Source organism: Cavia porcellus, unplaced genomic scaffold (assembly GCF_034190915.1).
Source record: "Cavia porcellus strain 051 isolate PalLab524CR breed Dunkin Hartley unplaced genomic scaffold, mCavPor4.1 scaffold_6, whole genome shotgun sequence".
NCBI classification, from domain to species: Eukaryota; Metazoa; Chordata; class Mammalia; order Rodentia; family Caviidae; genus Cavia; species Cavia porcellus.
In genome coordinates this window covers 46601232-46621254 of record NW_026947489.1, presented here as the reverse complement: position 1 = coordinate 46621254, position 20023 = coordinate 46601232, and the positions used below count along the sequence as shown (strand labels likewise).

General features: G+C 42.7%; 2 protein-coding genes and 1 long non-coding RNA gene across 4 annotated transcripts in view; 2 read left to right on the top strand and 1 right to left on the bottom strand.

Annotated features, from left to right (window-relative positions):
* Zc3hav1 (zinc finger CCCH-type containing, antiviral 1) overlaps positions 1 to 9068 on the top strand; it is a 55261-nt gene extending 46193 nt beyond the window's left edge. For both annotated transcript variants that reach the window (XM_063250566.1, XM_013158707.3), the window contains exons 10-13: positions 1902 to 2022; positions 2669 to 2799; positions 3028 to 3161; positions 5256 to 9068. In XM_063250566.1, coding sequence (XP_063106636.1) covers positions 1902 to 2022; positions 2669 to 2799; positions 3028 to 3161; positions 5256 to 5524 — 655 coding nt within the window. In that variant the 3' untranslated portion in view covers positions 5525 to 9068. The remainder of the gene's footprint in view (positions 1 to 1901; positions 2023 to 2668; positions 2800 to 3027; positions 3162 to 5255) is intronic.
* Positions 9066 to 20023, bottom strand: part of LOC111758484 (uncharacterized) — a 26495-nt gene continuing 15537 nt past the window's right edge. The window contains exons 3-5 of the long non-coding RNA XR_002792664.2: positions 12209 to 14307; positions 11569 to 11755; positions 9066 to 9782 (exon numbers count right to left, since the gene is read on the bottom strand). This is a non-coding gene — a long non-coding RNA (uncharacterized LOC111758484). The remainder of the gene's footprint in view (positions 9783 to 11568; positions 11756 to 12208; positions 14308 to 20023) is intronic.
* The window catches only part of Zc3hav1l (zinc finger CCCH-type containing, antiviral 1 like), a 14586-nt gene continuing 6960 nt past the window's right edge, over positions 12398 to 20023 (top strand). The window contains exons 1-2 of the mRNA XM_003475345.5: positions 12398 to 12714; positions 13344 to 13479. Coding sequence (XP_003475393.3) covers positions 12398 to 12714; positions 13344 to 13479 — 453 coding nt within the window. The remainder of the gene's footprint in view (positions 12715 to 13343; positions 13480 to 20023) is intronic.

Below are 20023 nucleotides of genomic sequence, written 5' to 3'. Positions count from 1 at the left end.
TTTGAAGTAATTTGCATCATCTGTGGCATACAGTGATCTAACTTAGAAAGCTGTGCAAGAAAATGAATCAGGACCAGTGTCCACGGGGGTCGTGTAAGGGGTTGTGCAGGAAATGAGCTTTCGTGGTTCTGCTCTCACCTGAGGATACACAGCTCCTGTTTGTTTATTTTTAAAAATATTTATCAGCCCATGTTTGTAGTACGTACTGCTCACATTCCTTGTGTGGAGTTGGTGTATGTGTGTTAACATGTCTTAATTTCTTTTTACATCCCTTTTCCCTTCCCTCCCTCCATCTCTTGGACCCCTTCCTATTTGGAAAAGATCCTGTTATCTACTGTTTATTTTGCTCTTTGATTTATTTATGCTTTGGGTTTCTCATAAAAGAACCATGCAATATTTAAGCTTGTATGTCTGATTTATTTCACTTAACACTGTGGTCTCAAGGGAAATCCAAGTATAAAATACAGATAAAATGGCCAATCTTTCTTTGTTCCAAAAGAATCGTTATTTTACACAAAGGGATCTTTAAACAGTTTTGTTTCTGAAGGCACTTATTTTTTAAATGGAATTGCTTTGATCATGGTAAATTTCAAACATCAATCACAGTAGCGAGGATTAAGTGATAAACTTATATGTAGCTAATATCCATCTTCAGTGACTGTATTTTACCATCTTGTTTCATCTTTCAACTCTATTTTTTTCTTTTGCTAGGATATTTTTATGTGCATCTTACAGGTGTGTGATTTCTCTGTAAAAACTTTAGGTGTCTTTAACAAATAAGGAGTATAAAAACTGTTACTCAATACCCTTAACCCTCCTAAGAAAAGTGGTAGTAATTCTTCCATATTATCTTTTTTGTTTTGGTACTGGGGATCAAACTCACAACCCAGTGCTTGCCAGGCAGGCACTGGTGCTGCTGAGCTAAATCCCTGGCCCCTTTCATACCATCTTATATCCAGTTCATGCTCTGTTTTTTCATTGTCTCCTAAAAGACTTTTCAGAGTTGACTTATTCCAGGCATATCTAAGTAGGGTCTTAGTACTGCATTTGACCTTTGTCTCCAATTTTTAATGTATTAGCTCCTTCCTTGACTTTTTTCATATGATTTTTAAAAAGAATCTGAGTGATTTAACCTATTGAATTGCCCTTGATGGGTAATTTCTATAAATTGATGATATAATTTGGAGAACTGAAGGGTTATACTTGGTCACATTTTCTTAAGGAGATGCAGAACATGTAGTTGTCCTAGTGTTAGTAATGCAGATTAAAGAGTGGCTTCCATCATTCCAGTCTGAAGCTTCCCGTCCTCATCTATCACTTAATGGTCATGGTATCTATTGCCAATCACTGTTTAGGTTCAGTTTGTTATTAAGTATTGCAAAATGGTGATTTTCTAGTTCTCTTGATTCTGTTGCCATTATTGTTTGGTCCTCAGACTCAAGAGAGATAAAGAGAGAGAGAAAACAGAGAAAGAAGGAAAGAGGCCTTTATTGCAGGCATGGGAGAGCTGCTGAAGAGACAAAAGCACCCTCTGGAGGAACAAGGGAAAAACTGCAGCCTTTATTTGGAATTGATGGGGGCGTGGGGGGGGGGAGGGCAGAGTGCAATGACGTATTGACAGCTGATTGGAGGAGCGTTGGCCCGCGGGTGAAAAGCTGAAGGTTTGACTTTTGGGTTCTTGAGAACAAAGGCATCAGGGATATGAAGAGTTGCTGCATTTTAAAACAGTATGATTACTGGCATATCAATACCAGGAAGATGCAAGGGTGTGGTCCAGAGAAAAATACAGAAATAAGCACTAGGTTTCTCTAGAGGAAACCTTGGCTTCGGGGCAGAAGTCAAGGACGGAAAGTTGCCTGTGCCTATGGAACAGGGAGCAAGTGAAATGTCGTTCTCTGCAGTCCTCCGAGGGTGCAGTTCTCTGCTTCCAGTCGTCAGCCTGCGCAGACCCCGCCAGAGGCTGTCCTCTCAACCTTTGTTCCTCAAAGGGATGTCGGCTCTCTCCCTTTGAATGGATACAAGGTACTTGGTTTTGATTTGATTGGTGGGGGAATTCTAAAGGGTGGGGAAAAGTTTACTGATACAAATGTTGGTTTGTTTGAATGAATGAAATGCTTCCACAGAACTCGATTGAGATTCAAAGGCAGTGATCATATGGTTTGCCTCAGGGTCAGCTGGCTACACTGAGGCAGGTCCTCAGGACAACCTTGAGGGACTTATGCCTGTACCTCTATTTCATGGGTGATAGCAAAAGTGACTTGGCTCTGGTTTGGGCCAGGTAATTCTTGGTTTTTTAGCTTCCACATCTCACTCCGATTTCTATGCAGGCCAATCTGCTTAGACTTCATGGGGACATTCAGTTTCTCATCCACTCACTGGTTTTGGACCTTTGGGCAATAAGCTTGTTGGGTCACTGTACTTGGTTGATACTGCTGGGGAGCTCCCTTTGCCTAATGTTTTGTAAACTTTAAGTTGGCCTAAATGGACCGGCTTGCTGCCTGTTGGATTCATTACTACAATGAACAGGCAGATGTGGGCAGATGGAGGCCAGTCTATCCCACCTGCTGTCTGAGACCTGGCAATGATTCTCATGGAGGCCCATCCATATGAGCACGGCATGCTTCCAATGTTCCCTACTTCTGATTTATATATTTTTAAACTTTCTTAGTTAATAGATCTCAGTAATGATTCTATGGAATACACCATGATAAGGGATTGTTTCAAAGAGTCTATGAAAAATTTCAAGATCGAAAAGATAAAGAAGATCCATAATCCAGAGCTCTTGAATTCTTTTGAAAGGTTGGTGACATTATCTGATTCCCTTACATAATATCTGGATTATTTTGATAATTATAGTTTTAAATGTTTTCATACATTTATTAATTTATAATTGTGCTTTTAAATTTTCCATGTTGAAAGTGAATGGAAGAAAATTTTAAAATGATTAGACTTTATTTGGGATCAATGTTATCAGCTAGTGTGGGAGAGGAATTTTCTTTGTATTAAGCCTCATATTTCCTATATTAGAAGGCGACTGCTGATGACAGAGAAAAAGGAAAGACTCTTGTTTTATGCAACAAGCAGCACTCATGTGGATTCCATCTGTGCAAATAATTTCGTGTGGACCTATGATGGAGCTCAAACAAAGAAATATGGACAAGGTCTGTACATGCTTTCATTAAGATGTGTATGTAATCATTTTGTATTTGTCAGCATGTTCGGGATTCAGTAGTCATGGAGAGAAAATAAGCTCATAGTAACATAAGTACCCAAATTAGAAGGGTCGGCTAGGAATATAGCTCAGCCACACAGTACCTGGCAAAATAGAATGGCCCAGCTGACTTGGGCACAGGCCGGCTGCCCTTAGCGTGGCATCTGTCTTTTGCTTACAGACTTCTCCTGTTGGCAACACTGTTTGCCACTGCTGTTCACTGGCAATGGGTTCATTACTAGAGTGACCCTAATCTGTGCTGTTAGAGGCCTCTCCTCATCTCAGCCACACTGGGCCACTTGGGATTTGCAGTCTCAAAGATTGTGTCTGCCCGTAGTCTTTAGCCCTGTTTCTCTTTGCTCATTAACTCTTGCATGCAACTCTTAAAAACACAATCAAATACACAAAAAATGCAGGACAGAACTGTTCACATCTAGGAAGTAACAGTTTAGTGGGTTCAACTCAGAAGTAAGATTAAATTTATATACAGCCTCAAAATGCAAGACAGTAGTAATTCAGCTCATATTTTGAGTGCCTTCTGTACACCAGATGCTGGGCACGTAGTGGTGAACAAGTTAAACACAGGCCCAAACATATAATTTTTTGTAATTAAATGACAAAAATGTACAGCCTCTGTGGAGGAATGATGTAGTGGGAGCTTCCTAAGTTTATTAAGTTTAAATGCATTATTACAACTTACTGGATATATTTGGAGGCTATGGGATAAACATCTTAAGTGACACGTGACATGAAATTTAAACTGTTTCTCATGTGTAGAACTGTTCATATAGTATAATACTATCCATAAACAAAGAATATGATACCAGAGTATGAGTGCATGTATCTATATGTGAATGTATAGAAACAGTTGTGAAAAAATTTCCACCAAGATGCTGTCTGGGGAAAAAGAATGGAAGTGGCCCTGATAGTCAGCTAATGTTAGTCAGCTTTGGGTTACTACAGTGAAATTCCCTGGGCAACTAACTTAGCAACAAGAGAAGGTCTATTTAGTTGAAAAGTATGGTGCTTGCATTGGCTTAGGTCTGGTGAGAGTGGTGGCTGGTATCAAAACAATCAATCTCTAAGAACAGTGCCAAGAGAGGATGGTGGTGCCCCATCATCCCCTAAGAGGACTCACTGCACCCCCATCCCTCACCTAAGAGGCTCCCCAGAGACTTCATATCCTAGATGCTACTGCCTTCCAATAGAATCACTCCAGGAACCAAGCCTTAAAGGTTTAAACCCATGAAGGACAATGAACATTCAAACCATAGCTTTCTTATTTTATTTCAAATACAGTACAATGTCATTTATCTAGAATACTCAGTATCTGATCTAGTCAAGATAAGCCATATTTTTAGAGTTTAAACATCTATTAGGATAATCACAAATATAATAAATGGAAAATGTATTAAACAGTTCTCACAAAAATAATTCACTTTACATACTGATTTTTGTGTAGAAATTAGAATTTTCACTTCCTTGACACTGAGAAAAGTATGAATAGGAAATTTTCATGTGCCCAGAACTTGTGTATCTGCCAGTGATGGAAAGCTCCATGGTTATCTGGGGTGTTCTGAAATGAAACAACAGTTGTGTATCAGCTGTCTGGAAAGCTTGGTTAGGTCAGTTCCTTTCCCATCCTTTCCTTTGACATTTCCGAGGACCTTGCCTCAGTAGTAAATGACCTTGTGCCTCAAAATGTGTGCACTATAAAGTGGCATCTCCTCCGAAACATCTTTGGCTCATCAGTTCCAGCTTAACTTACTCCACTTCTCCTGCCCAAGTTGCACAGATGGTGCCCCTGCAATGTCACCACATGACCAGGTTACCCCGTAGCTTGTGGTGAGTCCCTACCATTTCCACGGGCTTGTCTGTATTATTTACATGTACTTGTGAAAACATTTTTTGGAGGGCAAGGGAGATTTATAGTATCAGTATTATTGACATACGCTTAGTCTTTTCATCTGAGTCTCTGTAAGTAATCTATAAACCATAATAATGCTTTTATAATGATTCTCAAGCTTTTTCTGATTATTTTTAGGAAACCACTTCTCAAAGGAAGCCATCTATTCTCACAAAAATTGCCTATACGATGCCAGAAACATCGTTATGTTCGTAGCTCGAGTCCTGGCAGGAGATTTTATTGAGGGAAACATGATATACAAGAGCCCTCCGCCACCGTACAACAGCTGTGTGGATACAATGCTGAATCCCTCTGTTTTTGTCATCTTCCAGAAAGATCAGATTTACCCAGCATACTTGATTGAATATACTGAAACAGACAAAGAGAAAAGCTGTGTGATTAGCTAGAGATGATAAGGGCAGCATTATCCGGGATGCCATACCCATTCTCCTTGCAGAGAGGACCAAATTGCTCTAGATAATGGTTAGACTTTTCTATTTTTCACTGTTACTTAGTGTCTTACATTAATGATTCCCTAACTTTGCTGTACAAAAATTCCAATGCCCTGGTTTGTACACTTACCAGTGAAATCACTCCGTGGGGTAAAAGCCAGGTGGTAGTATTTTTTAAAAGCTCTCTTAATAACTTCAATGTGTTGAAAAGTTTGCACTGTCTTAGCTGTAGTTGGTAGAGGTTAGTTTCTAAATTTCCTATACTCAATCATTTTATCTTATTTACTCTTTTTTTTTTAGTTTACTGGGTAACATGGTTTTGTTTTGGTTCAAGTGAACCAACAAAATCAGTTTGGAAAGTTTGAAAGGAAGCTGATGCTGCCTGTGAAATAAGGACAAAAGATGGTACGGCTTTGGGTGGAAGACTGTAAAAGCTGGGAAAAATGTGTAGGGATATGCTAAGAAGAAAAGTAAGAAGGACAGATGTAAATGCTGTTGCAGACATAACAGCAGTGCTGTATCTTATCACGTGATGAAATGGATTTGGGAGCCCATCTCTGTTTCTACATTTGTTTACGTTTGTTTACGAGACAGACCCCAAAAGATTGGCTCTTTTTGGAATGCAGTCCTAAGCCACCAAGTATGACTCAGGAAGGCCACCAACTGGAGTTAATTCTGCATTTGGGTTCTTTGTGTGATTATGGCAAAGTAGACATTTATATTCTAATTAACCTAATTACCAAGAAAGCTTTTTTTTCCCCCCCTCCAGGGCAGGCTTTCAGGAAAGTGTCTATATTTTAGGAGAAATGAGTTGTAGTAGCCAGAGTTATATAAGCATACATTCAAGTGCTTTGTGGTCGTTTGCATGGTAGATGAGGCTCAGGGCCCTCCCTGCAGGAGGATGAGCCTCCGACAGAGCTGCGATTTGCTCTCTGGTAAGCACAGAATTACAACACAGGGAATAATGTCCCAAACAGGCCTAATGCCTGCTGGGACTCATTTGTGTAAATATAGCGGATTATGTGGGGATTGTCATAGTTTTTAGAGCTACTAAAGTGCATAAACCAATATTTCCTTCCATATTGTGAATTAGGTTTTTCCTTCCAATTTTCCTTTTTCAACATTCCATACCCATTGCCAAAATTTCCTACTAGAGTCCCTCCTAGCAGATATGTTACAAATAATTAATTGGCAGAGTAGATTTTTATATTCAGATTTTAGATAGTACAAAAAGGTTCATAGTTCTCTATCAGTAACAAATGTCGACTTTTTTAGAGTATGGTTATTTTCTGGGAGCTTGCCACCAATGATTCTTCTTACTCATTTATTTTTTCTCACAGTGGTTTCCATCTTGACTTTGATCCTTGTACTGTAGAGGTATAGTGTATGCAGCTCTTTCCAGCTGCCCAGGAAACACCTCTAGGTGGATATTTCACGGGCACCTGTGGTCCAAAATGGAAATCTCTGTCTGTCTTCCTCAGAGGAATCCATTCCTACCCTGAGTAAAAACAATCATCGGATCCATTCTGCTCAAGCAGAACTGCAGTCACCCTTGCTCCTCACCTCACCTCCTCATCTATGTTGAAGTCGTTCCCAAGTCTAGTTTTACCTCTTACACATCTCTTTGTCCTCTTATAACGTTTTCTACTGAATGCAATTTAAAATTTTACTTAATGGGACTGCAAATCCAACCTGGATCGCATCTTTTGGATAAAGTTCAAAACCATGATCCCAGCCCCGAAAAGATCTTTCCCTTCCTATTCCTCTGTCATTTATTTTCTTTTGTATAATGCACTCGGCTTCCTGGCAGTTGCTCCCCTTCTTATGTTGTTCAGTGGTTCTCAGTGAGCACATCTGCCTTTTGTTTTTTAATAACAAAAACTTTGCAAGTATGCTTTATTATCCTCAAAATGCAATTAAAAAGTAATATATTATACCTATACATGATTCTAGAAGTAAATTAAAAATTAAAACTAACAAAAGAAATAAAAGGTACATATCTTGGGTACAATACTACAGTACTATAAGACATGAAGAAGTCCGATGTTTACGTATATTTATAATGAATGTAAACTTGAAAGCAGATCAGAATCTATTTACAGAGAAGCATGGAAAAATGAAGCAGGGAAATGAGTGGACATGAGACTGTAGACTAATGATACAACAACTGTGGACTATAGTGACTTACTTACATATGATAATACTTATGTGTGTACAGGAGAAAGGACGAAATGACCTTCATTGATACACAGTACTATATAAGAAAATGTCGACAAAAAATGAGGACATACATTTTTGCAGTCGAGCTTTGTGTCTTACATGAATGTCAGGTGAGACATTCAAGATTCGTATAGGGCGCAGAATAATTTCTTATTGTGAGAAGCTATCCAATGTATTGCAAAGCGTTCAGTGTACCTGGCTCTCATATGCTAAATGTTAGTACTGCCCCTTCACCCAATCACAGCTACCACAAACCCTATCAGGCCTAATCATCCTTTTCAGAGCAGATGTTCTGTACTATCATCCCCTTTGTGCCCTGAGATGATTCATAGATAATATCTTACATAAAGGGATTTCTTTAAAAATTAATTGACTGCTGTAGTCCTATTGTAATGGAGACAAGTTGTAATGAAAATAAGATGAATTTTCTTATGTAAATGCTGAGGCATAACTACGTTATAAACCATGACACAGACAAACGTGTACCCTTACAATGAATAGTTTCGGGCATAAGACTCAATCAGGAGCTATTGCCTATAGCACAGGACAATGAACTATAAGAGGCATGGTAACACAATGAAAACGGTTAAGTCATAACAGCCCACATGCTTTATCTGTCTATGATAAAGGAATGGGCGAAATCACCTTAACTGAAATAAACATAGTAGGGCGAATTACAAATCATCTCAGAAGAAACAAATGCATTGACTATATTCTTTCTGACGAGTTGTAAGTCCTACCTAAATGTCCAGCAGGACATTAGACAGTCGTACAAGGTGCAGAATAATTCTTCGTTGTGTGGAACTAATCCACATGCTGTAGGACATCTGTGATCTCTGGCTGCATCTATTCGGTGACAGTATAGTTCTCAGTTCTCATGAAACCAGCCATGACCCGTCACTTTCCAATATACCACTGTGAGAACCACTGACATAGTTCATGTCTAGCATCCTTAGATGAACCCAACTGTTACTTCTGTAGCTGAGATCCTTGCCTCCAAAATTCCTAGTTTTTAAAATGCTTTGTGCCTTGATGTGTTCATTTTTAGGATCTATACAATTTGAAATGGTTTCCTTTCTGTATTGGAATGTAAGCTCCTGCACCAAATTGTTCTATTTTATTTCTGTTATACCCAGCACCCAGGCTAGCCATGTTCTTCCTATGCTCGTGCCTTGCAAAAGCCTGTGGAATTAGTAACATCAACTATTTATGTTTTAGTAATCAAGTTGTACTACTTCCTGATTTGCTTGAGAATAACAAATAAAAAGAAAAAAAATTCTGTTCTGTTGCCTTTATTTGCTGCATTTGTTGGTGTCTCCACAAAGATAATCAACTGCAGATACCAGTTTATTCCAAGGAGAGAAGAGACAGTGAGTTTTATTACTTGTTATGGTTTAGATGAAGGATGACCTCCAGCACTCTCCCGCGTGCAGTGGCAGGGTGTTTGGAACATCACTGGATCGTGGGGGTTCTAGAGTTGACTTGCTGTTAGCTGGCTCACTGGGTTGTGACTTAGAAGGGCATGTCTTTCTCTTTGCTCCTCCTTTCTCTGCTTCCTGGCCACCATGACATAAACAGCTTTCTTCTTCCCAGACTGTTCCACCATGGTCTTTCTGCATTTGAGCCTGTCCACCAAGGACTGAACTGTCTGAAATCATGAGCCATAAACACCTCCTCCTGGATGCTGTGGGTGTTGGATATTGTGTCTCAGCCACCAGAAAAGTGACTAAGACAACATTCCAGGATTTGATGAGCAAGGAACAATAGCCTTTAGCCCACTGCCACGCAAGGCAGAGGAGATGATGGAGAAGCCCACAGCGGGCTGGCATGTATTTGAGGACTGGCAGCTGCCCACATTCCTCCCTTCCTCTTATCCCAGGATTGGCACCAGGGGTGTACTTTAACAAAAGTTAAAAATATAAATGGTTATCTGCAGAATTATCCAGTCAGTCCTCCAAAAGTCCTGCTCCATACATTCTTTTAAAACTCACAGCTTTGAATGGAGAACATAGGAGAGAGAGAGAGAGAGAGAGCATGGATTTGATAAAGTGAAGGTAAAACTCATTTGATTTGGATCACAACATAAAGATACAGCAAACCAATTTCTGTCCAAACACCTGTATTCAAATACACAAAAATGTATCAAAACAAATACAAGTAGATATTTGAGGGCTTTAATAAATTACTTTTCTTATAAATGCATGCTTATTTGTTTTCTGTGTGTATGTTTTATCACAGCAGGCTTCCAGTAAAATCTGCCATCATGTAGTTTTTGGAGTGGATTCTTCAGCCCATCATTTTAGTAGAAGGAAGCAAAACTAAACAGCAGTTAATTCCTGTCCCCACTTAGCTGCTGTAAAGATACCTACCCTGAAAGCTAGCGGACGCCAGGTGGGAGGTGTGTGCACAGGGCCCCCAGGCCATGACTGAGGCCCTGCATGGTCTCTTTACCTTTCCCTCTGAACCTGCCTGGCCTCTACCTTTTCTTTCCAAACTCTCACTTCTCACATTCCTCACTTGTCTGCTCTGGAGTCCCCCACTCCCTGCAAGTTCCCAAATGAATGAGCTGACTGATCCCCAGACTACAGCAGTCAGACATGGCAACAGTTTGCATCAGAGATGCCCCCGCAACTCAGCAGCTGAGTGTTGAATGAAGGCTTGGTTTTCAGCTTGAGCTACTGGGAGTGACCCCTGCCTGACACTCACTTTTCTCTACTCTTTTTCTTGGTCTGTCTCTTAGTCTGGGTTCTGTCAGAAGCAAATAGTTTATTTGGAAGGTGAACCTGAAACATGGGTGGGGCTAGGGAAGAGAGCTGTGGAAAGAGGGAGAGTAGCACAGGAAGAGCTAAAAGCAGGTTGTGGTCACGGGCAGCTGGGACTCAACCCAGGCTTATCCATCTTTGTATTCTACCACTGAACAGGTATGACTGGGATCTGTGTCAGATCTGTGTCCCTTCCTTCCTCATCTTCCTCAAATCCTGCATGGATCGTCCTCTCTAAACTCAGCTCAGTAAAAACTGGCCTTCTAGTCCTTCAAAGCTGTTTTCATCTCTTATTCCCTATCTTGCCTTGCTTCCTAGAAATCCATTCTCTTATTTTGCCAGCAGTCTCTGTAAAACAACTGTCCTGCCAGGGGGATAGCTTAAAGGCCAGTTGCCTGTCCAGCACACACAAAGCCCAGAGTCTGAGCCTTAGCACCACAAAATAAATAAGCCAACACAAAACACCTGTCCTATAATGTCGCCAAACACTTTATTTTTTAAGAGTTTGTAATATTTCTTTTTAAAACGTACTTTTAGCAGTCCACGTTTGAAGTGATGGTTACACTCACTGGAGAGTTGGTACACAGATGAAACACATCTTGATTCTTCTCACGTTCCCTCCCCGCTCCCTCCTCCATCTCTTGGTTCCCTTCCCAGCTGCAAAAGATCTCTCTCCCTATAAAATACTTTTAGATGGTGGGGATATAGTGATGGCCCAATTCCTGCTTCCGTAAGCTTGAATGCTACAAACAAAAATATAAGTAAACATCGTGGGCCTCTTCTTCACAGAGATGGGGACCCGCCTTGGAGGGGAGGTTGGGGAAAGCCCTGCTGAGCACAAAACAGTGACACAGAGCTCTGCGCATGCAGGCAGAGCACATCACTCCCATCCCACAGCTTCCTCATGAGTCCCCACATCCACTGAGGCAACTCCACATTTCTCAGCAAGTGAGCCGCTGCCTTTTCTCTAACTTCTTTACGTGACCTAACATAGACTCATTCAATACTCACAATCACCTTATAAGACAGTATCGAGGCTGGCTGCATTCTCCCATTCCTTGTCCATCTTGGTATCCTGTGATTAAGTGAGCATGCTGTAGCCGGGTGTGGTGGCACATACTTGTAATTCCAGCACTCAGGAGGCTGAGGCAGGAGGATTGCCACTGTGTCAGAGGCCAGCCTGGGTTACACGGTGAATCCGACCCTGTCTCAACAAACCAAACCAAACCAACCAAACAAGTTAAGCACGAATGACAGATATTTAGCACATGTATGGGTCTATGTGCCTAACTCAACATGCTTGGAGATGCAGCTTAGTGATGGACCGCTTGCATTAAGCTCAGGTTCCACCTCCAGAATCACAAAATAAAATACAACAAAATAACACTGTCTTTGCATGAGAAAAATAAGACAACACAGAGGAAAATGCCATAAACAATGAAGTGATTCACATACAATAGTTGAGATGTTTTATATATTTTTTCATTTGAGAATGAAATCTCAAATCCAGTGTGTGTGTTTCCCATTTCTACCACTTCTGACCTGGGGCAGTCCGCGGTTCAAAAGCACACGGAGGGCCACACATATCAGCGGCCACTTCCCTAATGACCATCTCCTGCCAGCCACCTACAGCGGCCGGGGCCCCTTACTTTCTTACCTTTACAGCCCCTGGCAGTTCCAGCCAGGAGCTCATCTTGTTCAGCTCTTCTCAGACTCTGGCTCCACCAAGCCCTCCAGGCGCTTGGAGCCAAGTCGCGCAGAGGCTGCCGGCCCCTTTCCCGCACGCCAGGCCCTGCCCACCAGGGCGGACGTGACGGGGCGGGGCCGTGCTCGGGCCTGGCTGGCCATGGCGGAGCCCACGGTGTGCTCGTTCCTCACCAAGGTGCTGTGCGCGCACGGCGGCCGCATGCTGCTGCAGGACCTGCGCGGCCACGTGGAGCTGTCGCCCGCGCGGCTCGGGGACGTGCTGCAGCGCGCCGGGCCCGAGCGCTTCCTGCTGCAGGACGTGGAGGCCGAGGCTGGCGGCGCCCGGGCCTGTAGGGTGGTGGCCGTGTCCTCCGCGCGCCTGTGCGCCCGCTACCAGCGCGGCGAGTGCCGAGGCTGCGACCAGCTGCACTTCTGCCGCCGGCACATGCTGGGCAAGTGCCCGCATCGGGACTGCTGGTGAGGGGCGCAGGGCGCCAGGGGCGGGGACCCCTCCCGAAGGGCAAGCTGGAAGGGGCCCCAGGCTGCTACCGAGGCCCCCCTGCATCCTCACTGAAAGTTTGTTTGTTTTGGGGACCGGATACCTCTGTGCAGCCCAGGCTAGCCTCAAACTGTCTGCGAACCTCTGCCTGGGCTTCCTGAGTGTTAGGGTTACAGGCCTTAAGTCTGGGTTAAATCCATGTCCTCCGAGTTCACTTACTTACTGTGCTCCTTGAAGGAACATCTGAGAATCTTGGGAGTTGCACGGACCTTTTGAGCCCGCACAGTGTAGGGTTCAAGCCCTGGTCTGGTCTGACCCCTGGCAACCTAGGCTTGGGAGGGGGGCGGAGCAAGTACTATGCGCAGCTGGTAATGCGGGACTCTCCCCTGGGCCCACTGTGCCGCCTATCCCGGCGAGGGGAGGAGGAGGGGGAGGAGTAGGGGGTGGGGTGACTTGGCTTTAGAGCCTGGAACAGGAAAATGACCCTGGAAAGGAAATTACTTTAGTCTAGCTTTCTGATTATCTACCAGTAAGCCTTCACCTTTACAAGTGGGCTGCGAGCTGGCTGCTTTCCCAGCTTCTGATTCAGAGCTTGGTGTTCTTCTAGGTCCACCTGCAGCCTGTCCCATGACATCCACACCCTGGTGAACATCCAGGTTCTGAAAAACCACGGGCTCTTTGGCCTCAACGAAGCCCAGCTTGGGGTGCTGCTTTTACAGAATGACCCCTCCCTTTTACCGGAGGTGAGCCACCATCCACCTACCTGCATTTGTTGCAAGTGTTTTCTCTATTTACTCTGTGGCGTTTATCTTAAAAGTAACGGCTTTGAAGCAGTATGACAGTGTTAGATATTTTAAAAATACGTGGTGTAATTGCTATGATGGGAAAATTAGCATGTTTCTTTTCACTTAGACATACTCAGAATTTTTTAAACAAAATCAACTCCCAAGGGGAGATAGTATGAGACTATCAATTAAAAGTGGCATTTTCTAATCTGGCATCATCGTTCTGTGATAGACATTCCCAGGTTGCCAGAAGAGGGGTGGGAGGGAGGACACAGAGGAGGCTGGTGGTTATGATGATGGCAGGGGAACAACAAGGCTGGGGATGTGACTCCCATCCTCCTCTGTGAGGCACAGAATCTGTACCCCGAAGGCCATCTGGAGTGGATCTTGAGACTAAAGGGTTCTTCTTGACACCTTGCTTTGGGAATTTCTCCAAGCTTAGCAGCCAGGTTTGTGAGGTTGTGGCTGGGATCCTTGTGTTCCAGCTGTGTTGTGTAGCGTATGTACAAGCAGCAGCATTATTGGCAAGAAGGGTCAGGAGGGTGGAAGCCACCATAAGACAGGGATAGAGCAATTGCTATGTGCCTTTTAATTTCATATATCTAGATTTACAGACATGTGAGTTTTATATTGTCAAGTCGATTACATATTTTTCTTTGTGGCTTCAGCCTAGATATCTTGGTTATTTGTCTAGTTGCTGAGACAAAATACCTGATATCCAAAGTTAAAGGAGAAAGGTTTATTTACTCACAATTTGTGGAGATTTCAGTTCGTAATCAGCTGGCCCTGAGAGAGGGAAGCATGTAGAGAGAATCACAGAGAAGAAACAGTTCATGGTGGGCAGAAGGTAGCAAAGCAGCAAGGGGTGACCACAGCTCTTTCTATCCCGAGTATCTTATGCAAGCTACTCAGGGCCAGTAGCATGCGCACCCTTAATCCTAGTGCCCTGGAGCCTAGCATTGCACCATGAATCAATGCCAGTGTCATACCCTGTAGATCCAGTAACCTCTGAAGAAACCTCACCTATGACCACATGGGGCTCTGGGGGGACATCTAGACACAAACCATAACACCAGTATCCTGGGTGCAGCCTCACTCCAGAGTTCCATGAACCCTTACAATAGGAGCTCATGCCATCAGCTGGGACTGGAGGTGTGGTTGTGTGGCATTGATCATGGCCACTTAAATACCAGGGACTTAGACTCTTTTTTGAAAGGGTCTGATGATTCACCCTTTTCTGAAACACAGGGGACAGTAAAAAAGATGATAAGGGACAGTATGTACAATATTATGCTGCCACATTTGAAGACTTAGATGACATGGACCTGATTCTGGAAACTGGAGCTCATCAAAATTGATTCAGAAAGAAATAGAAAGCCAGAATAGTCATGCATATTTTTAAAAATAAAAGTAGCAAGTAAATGTATCCCCAAACATTAGCCTGCTACAAGAAAGTATTAGGTTGGATGGGTGATGTGGCACATGGTGTAATCCCAGCACTCTGGGAGACAGAGGCAGGAGGATTGCTAAATTCCAGTCTGGTTTATGCAGTTTAGTGACTTAACAAGACCTTGTCTTAAAAAATAAAAATAAAGCCTGAGCATATATGTAAACCAAAGGTTCTGGTAATCCCCAGCACAAAAGAGTCATGCTTATGTGGTTTTACCATTGAGTACTACCAAACAATTTTTCTTTATGGAAGAATAATTGACAAATCAAAATTGTTTATTTATGAACGGTGTGATGTTTTGATATATGTTTATATCATGCTAATTATGGTTAAATTTTATAGCTATCTTCATAGCTATCTTTTTTTGAGGAATGACATTTAATATTTATGTTAGCAGTGTTCAAGCGCAGTATGCAGTACACAGTATGTTTTAATTAAATGAACTCATCCTGCTGTACATGAGGTCTCCAGAACTGATCTGTCCCAACTGGGACTTTGTACCCTTTCATCTCCATCCCCCTTTTCCTCCCCTGGGTTCTAACAGATCTCTAAGGAACAGATACTATAATTTTTATATGAGGTTTAGAACTTTTTCTCCTTGATCTTCTGTAAATTCTTGAGTCACCTGCTCTTTAATGAAATTGATTTATATTTTACTACGTAAGTCCCTGTACCATTGCTCTTCTTTCTCTGCTTATTTAATCAGTTGTTCTCTTTTTCAGATAAGCTCTAGAATCACTTAAATTCCTAAAACTACTTCAAAGAAGGGTTGAAATTCCATTAAAATTAAGAGTTTACTTTAGGGAATTGGCACCACATTTACAGATGGAATGTTTTGGATTTAAAAGGTGCTTGTCATATCACTTAACACTGTCACAGCACATTTAATTGTCATAGGATTGATCACCTCTGTCCCTTAAGTATATCATAAGATAGTCTAGAGATTTGACTGAATTGCTTGATTTTATGGAAAGGATTTTTTAAGGTGGCACTTTGTTAGGGTGAGTAAACATCCCCTTTTGACTGGGTCTGAGAGATATGGGAGAATTCATACTTTTATGACAAAACCTGAAGACCTCTATGTCCTGTTGTATCATATCAGCAGGCATAGAAGGGCTCTCTCCCCATTTTTATTTTGTTTTATTTTTTGATAGGAAAATAGAGATCAAATTTTATTTTTTGAAGATGCTTTATAATTAAAAATATCGTGTGTGTGTGTGTGTGTGTGTGTGTGTGTGTGTGTGTGTATAGATAGGCAGATATTTTGGTGTTAGTGGTGGTGGTACTGGGATTGAACCCAGGGCCTTCACCCTGAGTGCATATGCAGCCTTTTTTGTTTTTTTAGTTTTATTTAAAAATTTTTTTTTATTACTACATGTTTGTCGTATGTAATTATCATATTCATCATAGGCAGTTTGCATGTGTACATAATATATCTGGATTCTTTTTTTCCCATTCTCCCCTCTTCCCCTCAGCTCTTCTTCCTCTCCCTTTTTACAAAAGCTCTGTATCCATTTTTTCCTTCCATTCTTTTTTTTTTTTCTTTTGTACCTGGGGATCAAACTCAAAACCTTGCACTTGCCAGGCAGGCACTTATGCCACTGAGCTAAATCCTAGCCCTTCATTCTTTTTTTTAGTCCTTTTTCCCTTCTCTTCCCCCTCCACCATCCCTTGTTTTCCCTCCCATTTGAACAGGTTCTTCCTCCTTCCTAATCTGTCCTCCGATTATGCTTTGTGTTTCTCACACAAGCTGCCATCCTCTGTGCTGAGTTTGCCTGAAGAGGAATTTGGAGAGGGCAGCCTGCTGCCTCAGTGTGAAGTTGCCTGAACACACTCTTGCCTTGCCTGGGACAGACTAGTTCACTGTAGCTGTCCCTCAGGACCCTTGTCTAGATCAGAAATGACACAGCTCTCTGAGGAGGCTGATTTAGTTGGAAGTAGAGCCTGACCTAAGGATCAGGCTCAGGTGAGTTATTGAGGGGGTGCTTTTCAGAGAACCCTGGATGTAGGGAAGGAAGGTGGGCCAGGATGGTAAAACCTGGCCTTGGCTTGATTCATGGGGGAATGTGGGATAAAACTGTACTCTGGAATTGCTGGAGCCTAAGGCAAGGGCTAGCCTTTTGCGTGTCCTTGGAAGTCCCCAGTGGACTCTAGACCTTACTGAGGAGAGCGAGTTGCCTTAAGGCCTAAGGTCCAAGAGGGGTGACTGTAAATTGTTAGCTGTGAGGCCACAGCAGCTGTGGCTATCTGGGGGGACATTAGTGCTCTGCATTAGCCATCAGCCTTTTGTCCTAAGATTTTAGCAGCCATGGATGATCAGAAGATACCGTTTACATCAGGGAGATGCAAAATCCAGATCACCTTGAGGTATCTTCTTAGCCTGGTTAGAATGGCTGTTGTCCAAAAACAGCAAATAACAAATGCCTGGGAAGGTACAAGAAAGAGGAACGCCCCTCCACCATCCCTTGGTTGGTAGGAGTGCAAATTAGTATAACCGTTATAGAAAACAGTGTGGCAGTTCCTCAAAACACAGAACTACATATGGCCAAGCAATCACAGCGCTTCTCTCCCTTTTTCCTTCCCTTCCTTTTCCTTCCCTTCCTTTCTCTTCCCTTTCTCTCTCTCTGTCTCTCTGTCTTGCTCTGTCTGTCTGTCTGTCTCTCTCCCACCTTCTCTCCCCTCTTTCTTTCATTGGTTTGTTGGGACAGGGCCTTCTTATTATAGTTCAGGTGGGCCTTGAACTCATGCCAGTCCTCCTGCCTCAGCCTCCTGAGTGCTGGGATTACAGATGTGCACCTCACACACTGCTCTTATCACCAGCTGTGAAAATCCTCTGGACTGAGTGTCTTTAGCAGGTATGATTTTTTTAAAAAGCACAGTGAATGTTGCTGCCTAGGGCCACTCAGTGGAAAGCAGGCTCATAAAAACATCACAGTATGTCCTCATCTACCCTGTTTGCCAGATCCACCAACCTGTGACTTCTGGCTCTTTTCCAAAGTCAAATGGCCATAAAAATTAAATGTTTTGAATTGATTCAGTGCACTGAGGTAGCCAGGAGATCACAACTAAAGCCATGCACAGAAGAAGACTTCCAGAGAACTTCAAAAAATTTGACGAGTCAAATATAAATGTATCAAAAGCAAGGGGGAATATTTGGAAGGGGATTAATGGCAATGTGTCTTTTACTGTAATATTTTTTTAAGATGGAGTATTGCTATGTAGCCAAGGATGGACCTGAACACATTCTTATCCTCCTGCCTCAATCTCCCAAGTACTGGGATCACAAGTGTGCACCACCACACCCTGCTTAATTTTAAAAATTTAAACATACCATTTTTAAAAAATCATATCTTGGGGGAGTGGAGAAGATGGCAGATAGATAACAGCAGCTATGGAGGCTCTCTGAGATAGCTAGCTCAGATTCCAGGAATGGTGCAGCATGGGGAGTCCTAGCAGAGGGAGATATACTTTGCTGACCCAGGAACAAACTAAGCTGAGAGAAAACAATCGGAAATGCAGTCCCAGTGCTACAATTGGAGCAGCTAAAGTCTCGGTGCCACTGCTGGAACCCGAGGATTGAATACCCTGCTGCTGCTGCGTCTGAATTGCCACAGCAGGGACAGACACGCGAATGCTCTGAGAGCGAGAATTGGTGAACTAAATTGAGAACAGAGCTGGTGCAGAATCCTGCATCGACCTGCGGTGAGTGAGAGGAATGGGGACCCTTCCATAGACTGGGAGGCTCCAACAGGCGACATTCGGGGACTGGGCAGACTAGCCGGAACAGGACGCTGCAGTGACTTCAGTCACATATTCTCCTCTCAAGCAGGATTGGTGGGGAGTGCTTGACCTGGGTGATGCCAATGGGCTAGCCCAAACTAGGTCCCTGTGTCTGGCAGTGCACCCTAATGCAGTGAAGCCTTCAGGAGGTTGACTGACTTGGAGGGGCGGGCCCATCGTAGACTGCCTTGGTCTGTGTCTCCCTAGTACACTGCAGTGGGCAGGGAAAAGGAGGCAACAAGAAAGGGTCCTCGGTCCCCAATCCTGAGAACACTGATCTAGTCAAGGTGAATGCAAAGGAGCATGAGGACAAAAAACATGCAGTATCAGGCCTGGTACCAGTAGACATAAAGCGATATCTTTGGGACCTCTTGACGAGTTCAAAAGTGAAGTATTTAACCAAGTAAAGCAAGATATAAGTAGAATAGTTAAAGAAATGCTAAGCAACTCCCAAGAAAAAGCAGATGGTGGAATGGAAGAACAGAAAAAAAGAGGAGAAATGTTTGATGGAGAAAATAGAGAAAACATAGAATACATGAGAAAGCTGGCATAACAGCTTGAAAGAAACTAAGGATAGATTATCTGAACTGGAGGACAGATTTGTAATGTGGGAGCATGAAAGGAAAAACTTCTTAAAAATACCAAGGAAACAAGCAGTAACAATACAAAGGCTAGAAGATGACAAGAGAATCTATAACTTAAGACTGAAGAATGTTAGAGAAGAAGCAGGGGTACAAACAAAGAAACTGCAAACATATTCACAGAAATAATGAGGGAAAAATTCCCAAACATAGGAAAAGGGAAAGATGCTTAGATGTATGAGGCATACAGAACTCCAGCTACCTACAGTCAAAACAGAACTACATCCAGGCATATAATAATCAAGATTCCAGAAATCCAATATAAGAACAGAATATTAAAAGCTGTCAGAGACAAGAAACAGATCACTTACAAGGGAGCACCCATCAGAATTACAGCAGACTTCTCAGCACAAACCATCAAATCTCAAAGAGCATGGGGTGAAATCACCCAAGCCTTGAAAGACAATAACCTCCAGACAAGATTGATATATCCTGCACAACTGCCCCTAGAAATTAATGGAGAAACAAGGTGCTTCCAAGATAAAGAGGAACTGGGGGAATTTGCAACCACCAATCCAACTCTACAGAGAATACTGCAGGACATTCTAAAGAGAGAGAAAAATACCAGGATTCCAGAAACAATGGCAGAGAGATTTCCAGAAACAATGAATGGAACAGAAAGTGAAGGGAA